At 47.0% G+C, this 12,177-nt stretch overlaps 1 protein-coding gene across 1 annotated transcript in view; it reads right to left on the bottom strand.

Annotated features, from left to right (window-relative positions):
* Nucleotides 1-4,952: 4,952 nt before the first annotated feature.
* The window catches only part of LOC144148778 (uncharacterized), an 81,285-nt gene continuing 74,060 nt past the window's right edge, over nucleotides 4,953-12,177 (bottom strand). Inside the window, exons 12-13 of the mRNA XM_077680291.1 lie at nucleotides 6,272-6,346; nucleotides 4,953-5,449 (exon numbers count right to left, since the gene is read on the bottom strand). Coding sequence (XP_077536417.1) covers nucleotides 5,369-5,449; nucleotides 6,272-6,346 — 156 coding nt within the window. The 3' untranslated portion in view covers nucleotides 4,953-5,368. The remainder of the gene's footprint in view (nucleotides 5,450-6,271; nucleotides 6,347-12,177) is intronic.

The following is a 12,177-nucleotide window of genomic DNA, read 5'->3' as shown; positions in this document are numbered from 1 at the left end:
CCTCTGGCGCCCCGGACGCCCTCGGCGGTGGCGGCTCAAACGAAGGGCTCCCGAGGGGGGGCCAAGTCCGGGGGGCCCGGTCCGTCGGGCACCCTTCGGACATCCGACGACGAGATGGATGTCGGGGCGTTCTTGCCGGTGGTGCACCACAAGGAACGCGTCCCGACGCTAAAGCCTCCCGACAAGCCAAAAAAGGCGAGAGTCACAGCCCCGAAAGACGACACATAGACACACACACTCCAGTAGCTCTCACACTAAATAATGGGAAGAGGAAACATAATTCAATGGAACTGTAGAGGCCTTCTTAAAAATCTTGACGATGTATACGAAATACTGCATGCTAATCAGCCAAGTGTAATGTGTGTTCAGGAAACACATTTGAATTCCAAGCACACAAATTTCTTGAATAGTTGCATGGTCTTCAGAAAGGACAGGGATGGCTGCACACACTCTTCTGGCGGTGTGGCCATAATTGCCCGGAAATGCTTAGCCTGCCACACTGTCACTCGGAACACCGTCCTTGAGGCTGTAGCAATACGCACAATAATTTTTAATAGGTTGATAACGGTATGCTCCATATATATTCCTCCTGATCTTGCACTTTCGAGCTCCGACTTCGAGGCACTGGTTGACCAGCTGCCCGAACCATACATCCTTACAGGCGACCTTAATGCTCACAACTCTCTCTGGGGCTCTTCCAGAACGGATGCCCGAGGTCGCCTGATAGAGAAATTCCTGACATCTTCTGGAGCATGCCTTTTCAACAATAAACAGCCTACATATCATAACATAGGACACAACACATACTCATGTCTTGACTTGGCTATTGGCTCCGCAGTTCTCTTTCCTCTTCTCGAGTGGGGTGTGGGAACTGACCCATATGATAGTGACCACTTCCCCACCTCACTTAGATATATAGGTAAAGGCCCAAGCAGTTCAGCTTCCCATAATAGGTTCAATGAAGCACGAGCTAACTGGAACACATTTACAGAGACATCGAAACTACACCACACATCCATAGCACACTTACACGTAGATGAAGCCGCACAACTCCTCACGGCGCACATCCTCGACGCCGCCGAAAAGTCCATTCCCCACGCCTCTGGTGCCCCGCGCAACCAGCGGAGGCCGTGGTGGAATGAGGACTGTAGGCGGGCGCGAGAGGCCAGAACAAGGCGTGGGGTGTCCTTCGTCGGTACCCCACGTCGGGTAACCTCATTTTGTTCAAACGGGCCAAGGCGTTAGGAAAATGTGTGCGCCGTGAGGCAAAACGAGAGAGTTGGCGCTCATTCATAACATCTATAAACTCATACACAGACACACGCAAGGTATGGACACGTATACGCAAACTCAAAGGACAACATACACACAGCCTGCCCCTGGTCAGTACAACAGGTGACACACTGGAAGACCAGGCTGACACACTCGCACAACACTTCCAATACGTGTCCAGTTCAGCACACTACACGAACACTTTCTTGAAGTATAAAGCCTCTTGTGAAAAGAAGTCCCTACACGACAACACCAAATCACAGACTTCTTACAACTCCCTGTTTTCACTACATGAGCTGAGGGCTGCTCTGAGCACGTGTAAACCCTCAGCTCCAGGCCCAGACAACATTACATACACAATGATACAACACCTACACGCAGACACACTTGAAGCACTTCTACATCTATATAATAAAATATGGCTTTCGGGGCACATTCCGCACTCTTGGGGGAGCCAATTGTAGTGGCTTTCTTGAAGGAGGGAAAGGACCCGTCGTCCCCCTCAAGTTACCGTCCAATAGCCCTGACGAGCTGCCTGTGCAAGCTCTTCGAGAAGATGATCAATCGCAGGCTCGTGTACTTCCTCGATTACAATGGTCTTCTCGAGAGCTGCCAGGCAGGCTTTAGGGTGGGGCGATCGATGAACGATCAACTGGTTGCACTTGACTCATACATCAAGGATGCCTTCGTGCATAAGCAGTACTGCTTAACTGTCTTTTTCGACCTCGAGAAGGCCTACGACACCGCTTGGCGTTATGGGATCCTTAGTGACCTCAGGTCATTCGGTGTTTCGGGTAATATGTTGAACACCCTTGTTAGTTATTTGTCGGAGAGAGCGTTCAGAGTAAGAGTTGGTTGTGCACTTTCAAAGGTTCACGGCCAAGAAAATGGCGTGCCGCAAGGTGGCGTGTTGAGTTGCACTCTCTGTATTGTAAAGATGTACTCTCTTGGAAAGGCACTGCCACCAACAATCTCTTATTCTATGTATGTAGACGACGTGCAAATATCTTTTAAATCATGTAATATGTCAATATGCGAACGTCAAGTCCAGCTTGGTGTCAAGAAGCTTGCCGGCTGGGCAGACAAGAATGGGTTTAAATTGAATCCTACAAAAAGCTCCTGCGTTGTGTTCTCCAGGAAGCGCGGGGTCCATCCGGACCCAGACATTACTCTGAATGGCGTGTCGCTTCCTGTGAACAAGGAGCACAAGTTTTTAGGTGTTGTGTTCGACCAGAAACTCACATTCATTCCACACATCAAGAAACTTAAACATAAATGTCTGAAAACAATGAATATACTTAAGGTTCTCTCCCATCAATCCTATGGTTCCGACAAAGAACTCCTACTACGGCTCTATACTGCTTTGGTTGGGTCTCGTTTAGACTATGGCAGTGTGGTATATGGGTCGCCGACTAAAACAGCGTTGCGAATGCTTGACCCAGTGCTACACTTGGGGCTACGGCTTGCGTCGGGTGCTTTTCGCACTAGCCCTGTCGAGAGTCTGTATACCGAGTGTAATAAGTGGAGCCTTGAGAACCAACGGACATACATGGACTTACTTTATGCTTTTAAAATTTCATCGCTGAATAACCATCCTTTTTATCCTGTCTTTAACGACACATCCACATCTGTGCTTTTTGTAAATCGCCCATCCGTTCCTCTGCCCTTTTCACTTAGAGTGAGAGAGCGAGCCTCGGATCTGAGCGCTTCGTTTTTAGGTGTGTACAGATCATCCTTTTCAGACATTTTACCTCCTTGGAAAGTTCGTCCTGTGTCCTCCGACCTTTCTTTTATGAAACTTGACAAAAAGCGGGTACCGCGAGCTGCAATACTGCAGCACTTTCTGTCTCAGCAGTTTAAATACCCACTTGCAGAATTTTACAGTGACGCGTCTAAAACCTCGACTATGGTCTCCTGCGCTGCTCATGGTCCGAATTTCAGTGCAGCCAGAACCATGAGCGTCCACACGACAATTTTTTCAGCAGAAGCATATGGAATTTTACTGATTGTACGACACATACTTGAAAATCAAATTCCGAAGTCTATCATTTACACAGATTCCTTGAGTGTTGTTCGCGCACTGTCATCGCATACACCCCCCAAAAACCACATAGTTAATCTTGTATTTAACACTATCATGTCTTTGTATGCACAGAAGCATCAGCTGCTCCTCTGCTGGGTCCCAGGACACGCTGGGATCGCTGGGAACGAGTTGGCAGACGAGAGGGCCGCTGCTGCTGCACTCAGGAACACTGTCGACATTTCAATGATACCCTACACAGACCTCAAGCCACACATAAGACAACACCTGCGCAGAACATGGCAAACACACTGGGACGAACAGACAGACAACAAACTACATGTAATAAGGGCACACTTGGGACGGTACACAACTGACTCACACAACAGACACACGGAAGTCGCCTTGGGTAGGCTGCGGATAGGGCACACCCATGCGACGCACTCGTATCTGCTGACGGGATCTTCTAGACCCCAGTGCAGCAGGTGCGGAGAGGCCCTATCCGTAGTGCACATACTAATCACATGCAGGGCACTTCACACAACACGACACAAACACTTCAGAGAACTCTACAGACAACATATTCTCCTACATCCATCTCTGTTCCTGGGTGACGATGCCATGTTTTCCGTTAAACGCGTTTGAGTACTTGTCAGATGTGAATTTTTTAAACCTCATTTCCTATCACGCATAATCAAATCTGGCCCTATACACCAGCCATCACCATTGCCGTTAATTGATTTTATTGTTGTTTTGGCTTTAGTAGCCACTATTTTATTTTAGATACTTTTGTTTGGCGCTCTTTGCCCTAGCTGGCTTTGCGCCAAAAAACTCTAACCATCATCATTATAATCAAGCAAGCATGCAAACAAAAACAAAGGCACTCCCATGAACGCCTGGTGTTTTTGACTCGCGGGAGCAGTTGGCTTTGCCACGAGGCATTTCCCGAGGATGCAGAACAGGAATAGACGGGACAACCACAAGGAGCTTCGATGTAAATGAACTGAGCGCACGTCACCTTGTTCAGTGTTCTTTGCTTCTCCTTCAGCTTCTAGCACACCCTCGAGCCTGACTCCTCTTTTTCATGAAGACGCAGCCCATATCAATGGCTTCTTATCTAATACTTACATTTGCTTGTAAGCAGCGCAAGTCAACATGGCCTAGCTAGTATAGCTGCATTAACTATGCAGTAAAAATTGTTTCCGACCTCACTGGAGTTCCGAGATCATGTCTTTCTTGCCAAACGATAGAATTTGCGCATACGAGTTTGCGCTGTATATTTCATGAACCTGCGTGAATTTTCAAAACTCTTAGTCTATATGAATTCTCAATCCATCTGACTTGACAGTCAATTTCAGTTCTCAGTAAATCTGAGTCCGAACCGGTTCCGAGGCCATTTTGAGTTGTGAGCCAGAGCGACTACTCAGTTCATTTGAGTTTAAAGCCAGAGTGAGCCCCGAGTATTGTGCTAGCTGTGAGTTGGAGTAGGACACGATTTCAAAAAAAAAATTGCAGTACAGATTAAGTTCGCCGGTGCAACGTTCCCGAGGTATGTGCCTGATAGCCTCTGCAACATTAATTGGCCATTTGGCGGGACTGTCAGACGTCAGAAAAGCGCTGTATACACCTCACGAGCTGGACAAGCGCATGTCTAAACACGTAAACGCACAAATCATGACTTTATTCAACTTTAAAAAGAAACAACATGACTAGCTGGACCAAGTCCCCATGGCACAACCCAACAAAAATCACAAGACACACAATGCTTAACACAAAACGGCATTCAGTACAAACACTTCAAGTGAAAGGCATTCTCAGAACACATGCTAAATGCTTCTAAAAGGGGAGTCAATTTCAGTGGAAATTGACAGTGGAAAGGACGAAGAGTATGCGAGTAGGCAGGTAACCATGCCCTTAAACCGGTAACCCTTGCTTTTTTACGGGGGGGCCTGCATTCTCAGCCCGCTACCATTTATCAAAAAATGATGATGCGGGCGTTGTGTAACGGGGTGATGAAGCAAGAACCCCGTCTCTTGGTGGCCAAGGTGGCCACAAAGCTCAGTCTTTAAGCTGTGTTCAACGGCCACCGTTGTGGTCGTGTTCAAGGTGGTACTGCAGATCCTCTTCTCTTGCAAACCTGTAGCTGCATATACAACGCTGCAAGACAGCACAGAGAAAGCATTGTTTGTAATTCAACTGCTCAAGAATAAAAAGGGCTGCGCCAGTAAAATCTTGTTACTGTGAACATGAATTACCAATAATTTTTGCAGATTGACAAATTTTGAATAAATATTAGCCGAAATGCCTACGCGTGCAATGCAAAAAATGTTCACCACTGCGAACTTTGGAATACTCTATATTCCGGAATAATGTAAGTCATTTATTTAGCCCTATAACAACAACGACCAAATCCTCAAAGCCTACACCTACCATCATCATCATCAGAAGCAGCAGCTGTCATGCGCTGGGACAACCCATCTCAACGGGTACATCCCCACAAGCACTGGTACCACCATGAATGTTTTCCTGATGAATGCATACAATGTATACATAAGCCTAATGTCACTACGATGATAGCTAGCTTTGTATCGGCAATATCGATAACTGCAATCAGAATGAGCTGTGAGGTTATCAGCACTGTGATTACCTTGGTTGTTTTCAGTGACAATAACCTCTCCTAACCTCCATGTTAAAAAACAGCGATGGGAGGTTTTGTTCAAAGAAGAAATGCAAATCTGACAGAACTGAACGCTGGAAGAAAGCAAGTGAGCTTTGCAGCGAGTGCGATAAATCCCACTTTCAATAAGGAATAAATTCAAAATTCATAGTTTCACCTGGTGTGAAAAAGAACAGTTAAATTATCAACACTCTCAAAGCGCTTTTCTCAAAAAACAAAAGGCAAGGAGAAAAAACAGAAGACAGAGATACACATAACTGACAGAAATAAATGGTGGTGATTGGGCATCCCTCATTGCTTACCGTGCACTTATCTAAGTCCTTCATGTTAATAAGCTTGACCACTTCCCAGCATCCCTCCGAATTGCCCGTAGCAACCTATGGAAAGCATGAAAAAAAACCTACGTCAAGCAAACACTACACAACAAAAAATCTGGCATGTCTCTTTGGCTATACCAATCAAAATTTAAACAGGCAGCTGAAATTTTTAGGTGACAGCGCTTCCTCAAGTGAAGTCACAATCAACATGCTGAACTGCCCCTACCGATAAAGGGGCCCCCAAGCAACAACGGATGTCTGTGGGACGTCCGAAATACAGCTGAACAACCAATGCCCAGTTCGGACGGCAAGTGTATGTCCGCGGTACGTCCATGTTTGGATGTACATTTTCAGACATACAGCGGACGTCCAGAAACAGAAGTACAAGTTCGAATGACATCCACCAGTAAACGTACAAAGTTACTACGGAGCATAAAATCATGGCTTAAATTGAGTATAAAAGCAAAAACGAAAAAGCTACTTAGCTTTTCAATTAAAAATATTGTGTACATCAACAGCCTAACTTGTATATTGAAAGTTTCATCTGCATATTTCTAAAATTAAGCCGATTTTTTTAAATTTATTGCAGCATCTCCCCGACTCCCATGATGATATATTTGGGGAATGATATACAATTGAGAACCGCTAATGCAAAATGTTTAGCAAGTTCACGGTGTTCATGTATGCCTGTCTGCCTGGTAGTGCGTTGGTCTTGTGCAATGTGGTATTCGTTGTAGGAACATAATGTTCTCGTCATGTGATTCTGGAAATGTTTACTGAACATAGAAAATACGTCTATATCGGACGTCCTACTGGACATACAGAAGTGTTAAGTCCAGACGTCCCACGGACGTACATGGTACGTACAGCGGCCCTGAAACGGACGTCGTACGGAGGACCATTAGAGCTTCAATGGATGTACGCTGGACGGCCGACGGACGTCCGACGCCTGCTTGGGGGTATACTGGTACCTTTTTTTTTCGTGGCAGCCAGTCACCAGGTCACACTCACTCATCTCTTTAACTAAGGCTTTTCGGCAGGTGCCAGTGCTGGAAAGCTCAGCTCAGCATACCTACCGACCCCACACTCGAGGAGCTGCGAAAAGGTTCCCCAAGTGGGTAAATGGAGGCCAAAATACCGTTTATAGCTGGTAAACTCGTTTAGGCGAAGTGCAGGACAAGCTGCAATATCAGAGCTTAAACTTCTTAAAACCTTGGAAGTGGAGCGTTAACATTTTCTTCGGAAGTTCCAGTCAAAAACCTGCTGATGGCACTTCCCCGAGTGAGGCTGGGCATATCTCGTGGTCATCAACTGCTTCCCTGCTTTTTTTGGCATGGGAACACAGAACTGGGTGAGTGTCTGTCACATCCTCTGGTGCTGTACACGAATTCCCAGACACCCAACGCCACCTTTTAAATTTCAGCGTGCTTAATTAACAAATGGCCTTCAGACTGGAAACCAATGAAGACAAAGGAAGGAAAGTAAGGAAAGATACGAAACACGATGTGGCAGCAAGTAAGCAGCAGCAAAGTGGGCTTGGCAATACACATTGCCAAGCGCAGTTCAATGTTAGCCTTTCGCTTCGAGATTGGCAACTGATGATTTGCCATGTGTGGTGATTATAAAAGATGGGAGACACACGGGCCGTCCCACTGTAAGAATGCCCCTTTACTCATAGAACACAAGTAAATATATAAAAAATGTGGCGAAAGAACACAAATGGAAACCGAAACTGATTGTAACACCATGCTTGGGCCTAGCTTTTTCTCCTTGCACGGTGACTGAAACCGCAGAAAAAACAGGACAAAGCAAGGAACTGCACAGGATGAGTGCTTACTATCAACTGAATTTTAATGAAACGAAAAAGTGACACAGTGCACCCTTCCGGTGCATCATGCACACACACACACACACACACACACACGCAAAAACCGACGTGTTTAAACAACAACAATCATGAAAGAATCTGTAATCACACATGCGCCACAACGGACAACGTTCCGCGCGAGTGTTGGCAGGTCGATATCAGCATAACCGATCTTTATGAAGCCAAGAGATGTCACCACTTATTCACTCGAAGCTATCTTCAGGTTAGTCAAGTTTCTCCTTAAGGAGGGACACGGACGGGACACTGACGAATGTTCTGTCCTTATGGAAATAGATAAAGTGCGCCTCCGCCACCTCATGAATACGTTGCTGAGAGTGCGTAAATAGAACTCGTTTTTTTTTTCAAGCAGAGGCGCACAGCGGGTCAATAGATTCGAGAGACAGAGAGAAAACATTTTAATGAGCTCAAATGTGAGAGTGGAACCCTAGTCCGGGAATCCATGCGTTGCCCTCGCCGTCTTGGCCCGTGTCACCAGGAGAGTCTGGTCCTCCGGTTGACAGCTGGTCAACAGTGTCTCCCACAGCTCGGGAAAGGAACAGGTGGATAGGGGTGGTAGGGCTGGGTTGTGAGCGCATTCCACAATTATATGCTGGAGGGTACCTAGCTGTGGACAAAACTTGCATAGCGCGGTGTACTGTGTGGGAAACAATAAATTCATTCGAACCGGGTGAACGTACGTGCCTGCTTGTAATTGTCTGAGTGTTATTTCATGAGTTTTGCTGAGGGAGTGGTGAGGGCACGGGAATTTTTGTCTGGTGGTCCGGTAAAATTGAGTAATTTCCTGATAGGTGAGAAGTGGCGTCGGTGCTGCGGTGACCTCTGGGGCTCGGTGGGCCAGTTCGCGAGCCTGTTGGTGGGCGAAGTTGTTGCCCGTTACAGAGGCATGGGCAGGTGTCCAAACGATCGCCACTCGGTGAGATGGACGGTATCGCTGAAGTAACCGCAGGGTCGTTGGTGCAACCCTCCCTGAAAGGAAACTGCGGCAGGCTGCTTGAGAGTCAGTGATGATGACTCTGCTGGAGCATTGGATGAGGGCTAAGGCAATGGCGAGTTCTTCGGCGTCTCGTGGGGATGTCGTACGGATGGATGCGCATGAAGTTAAATGGCTACATGGGGTCCCCTGTAAAACGGAAGAATGTTCCCAAAGGCAAATGTTCAGCACCTCTCTGTGTCCCTCCTTAACCCTTTCGCTGTTCCTGACGTACCGGTACGTTTTCGAATTTCTCCTCCTGGGTGTCACTGACGTACAGGTACGTTCTCTATTGTTCATTCCAAAAATTCGCGCCATAGCGCATAGCTGGCGTGCCTGGACTGTTTGTGAAATATTTCTAGTGATTTCTATCTGTGAAATATTTCTAGTATCTCGTATTTTTACTCGCTAGCACTCTCAACGGCATATTGAAGAGCACGGTGCGACCGGGCCTCCCTCCGTTGCTGGGGGGCATGGTCGCTTCACCCACTGTACTCTATTTGGATGAGTGAACGCACGGCACTGGGGGTGCGTCACAACCAGAAACACCTAACAGTAAAAGAGTTAAGGAGGAATTCGCCTACCCTGAAGATAGCATCCAGTGAATAGGTGGTGAATCTCTTGGCTTCATAAAGATCGGTTATGCTGATATTGACCTGCCAACACTCGCGCGGAACGTCCGTTGTAGCGCATGAGTGATTACAGATTGTTTCACGATTATTGTTGCTTAAACACGTCGGTTTTTGTGCGTGTGTGTGAGATGTGCCGGAAGGGTGCGCTGTGTCGAGATTTCCCGCTTTTTCGTTTCGTTAAAACTCAGTTGTTAGTAAGCGCTCGTCCTGTGTAGTTCCTCTCTTTGTCCTGCGTTTTTTGTGCGCTTCTAGTCACTTTGATTGCTGCTAAGATTCTTTATCCTGCTTCGGCAAGCACACTGGCTGCCACTGCTCCACAAACCGTTGTTTTGCTCTGCCTGACGTCTGGTTTGCACAGGTCGTTGACCCTCAGCGGTCATGGGGGCAGCCATCTTTGCCACCAGTGTGGTCCCATGTCTGCTAGCTCCTTGGCTGGCCATGCGTGGTGCACTCTACTTGCAATACCACGTGACTTGCAAATGAAGACACCAGAGAAGGGACCTTCATTGGTCTCCAACTGCACCCCACCTCACGAGGAAACTCCCTTTCCACTGAGCCGAGAACAGATGTGGGCATCACTTCTGCAGGGGAGTCCGTTTTGAGATTCTGTCGGTAGTGGTCGGTTCAAATGTTTCTTCTACCTGCGACCACGATGACAAATATCCAAGCTAGCCTCACTGAGACTCTGCTTGGAGACTCGGTCCAAGCTTCCATGGCCACAATGACAAATATCTGAGTCAATCTTCACAGCTTAGCGAGCGTGCGGAACCCCAATTTGCTTACGCCGCGAGTGGCAGTGATGCTCTTGTTGGGTATCTTGCCTCTATCTGGCAAAAAAACCACAGCTTCATTGCCGAAGTGGGGAGTCTATCTGCCATGTGGGAGCACTCAAACCCATGCATGTGTCTTGGGATTTTGCTACATGGCTAGTAATAAAGCTTAGTTGTAGTTCTTACTGTGGCACAGCTACCAGTACCACCAGTACACCGACACTAGCTCACACTACACATGGCCACTTCACACCGACACGCGTGAAAATTTTCTTGGAGTAAGTTTTGTTGCCAAAGTGGGGAGTCTGTCTGCCATGTGGGAGCACTTAAACCCATGCATGCGTCTTCGGATTTCGCTACATGCTAGTAATAAAGTTTAGTTGTAGTTCTTACTGTGGCATAGCTACAGTAGCACCAGTACACTGACACGAGCTCACACTATACATGGCCACTTCACACCGACACGCGTGAAAATGTTCTCGGAGTAAGTTTCGTTGCCGAAGTGGGGAGTCTGTCTGCCATGTGGGAGCACTCAAACCCATGCATGTGTCTTCGGATTTTGCTACATGGCTAGTAATTAAGCTTAGTTGTAGTTCTTACTATGGCATAGCTACCAGTAGCACCAGTACACCGACACTAGCTCACACTATACATGGCCACTTCATACCGGCACGCGTGAAAATGTTCCTGGAATAAATTTCGTGCAGGACCTGAGAAGCTTTCATAGAGCTTTCTCCGAGGAAGTGCCAGGTATCCAGCAGAGTCTCGTCTACACCCGCTGCAGAGCCCTTCTGTGCCACCCAAACGATTGACTGCCTGGCAACAACACCCCAACTAGGCAGTTTGCATGGCTTTATGGAGAACAGCTGCAATTATGTTCATTTCTATTGTGGCAGGTGCGTTGTCACAGCCGAAGCTGATGCAGTTATGAACATGCTTATCCCTGTCTTCCAGCATGTTCACAAATGCAATGATGTTTTGTACAATGGAGTTGCCCTTAAGAGCAGGCAATGCCAGGAAGACACTGCAAACAGTAATGTCATCTAAGATAGCCTTACATCACTGCTGACGTCACTCCTTCCATTTGTTACAACTTAGAACTCAGGGCACCTTATATGGCTAATGATATTCTCAGTTTCTGTGTTAGCTATTTCCTTCACGAGTACAGCAGCCTTGGAGCGAGCGTAGGTGTAGCACTCGGCTGCCTTTGAGTCTGGGAAGATTTCCTGATAGAGCTGTATTGAGATACACTGATCAGCTAAGTTGTGAACGTAACACTACTGTGAATTATTCGAAGCTTCTTGTTAGAGTCTACCAGTGCTCACAAGGATGTCCCGGCCATCAGAGCACAAACTGTTGAAATCGCAGGAGCACAAATTATGCATTTCTTTCTTTTGCCCCTGCCTGCCTTCTTGATAAATACGCAGTCGATAAAGTAGCTTAAGCTAAACGGCTGATGGTATTTTTGTCTCCTGTCATCTCCTAGCGCGGATCATGTGCCACAGCTCCTGCAATGCCGCAGCACTGTGAAGGGTATGCTGTTAGAACTATAAGAGTGCCTTTCTTCACGGTCAACTGTTTTTGATATACAAGCCACTGCATTCAGTTTGCTGTACATGGCATCACAATAG

This window comes from Haemaphysalis longicornis, unplaced genomic scaffold, assembly GCF_048455015.1.
Source record: "Haemaphysalis longicornis isolate Haplotype H1 unplaced genomic scaffold, Haemaphysalis longicornis Haplotype H1 scaffold_8, whole genome shotgun sequence".
Taxonomy (NCBI): Eukaryota; Metazoa; Arthropoda; class Arachnida; order Ixodida; family Ixodidae; genus Haemaphysalis; species Haemaphysalis longicornis.
Note: the sequence above shows the minus strand (reverse complement) of the source record. Positions and strands in the feature narration are given on the sequence as shown.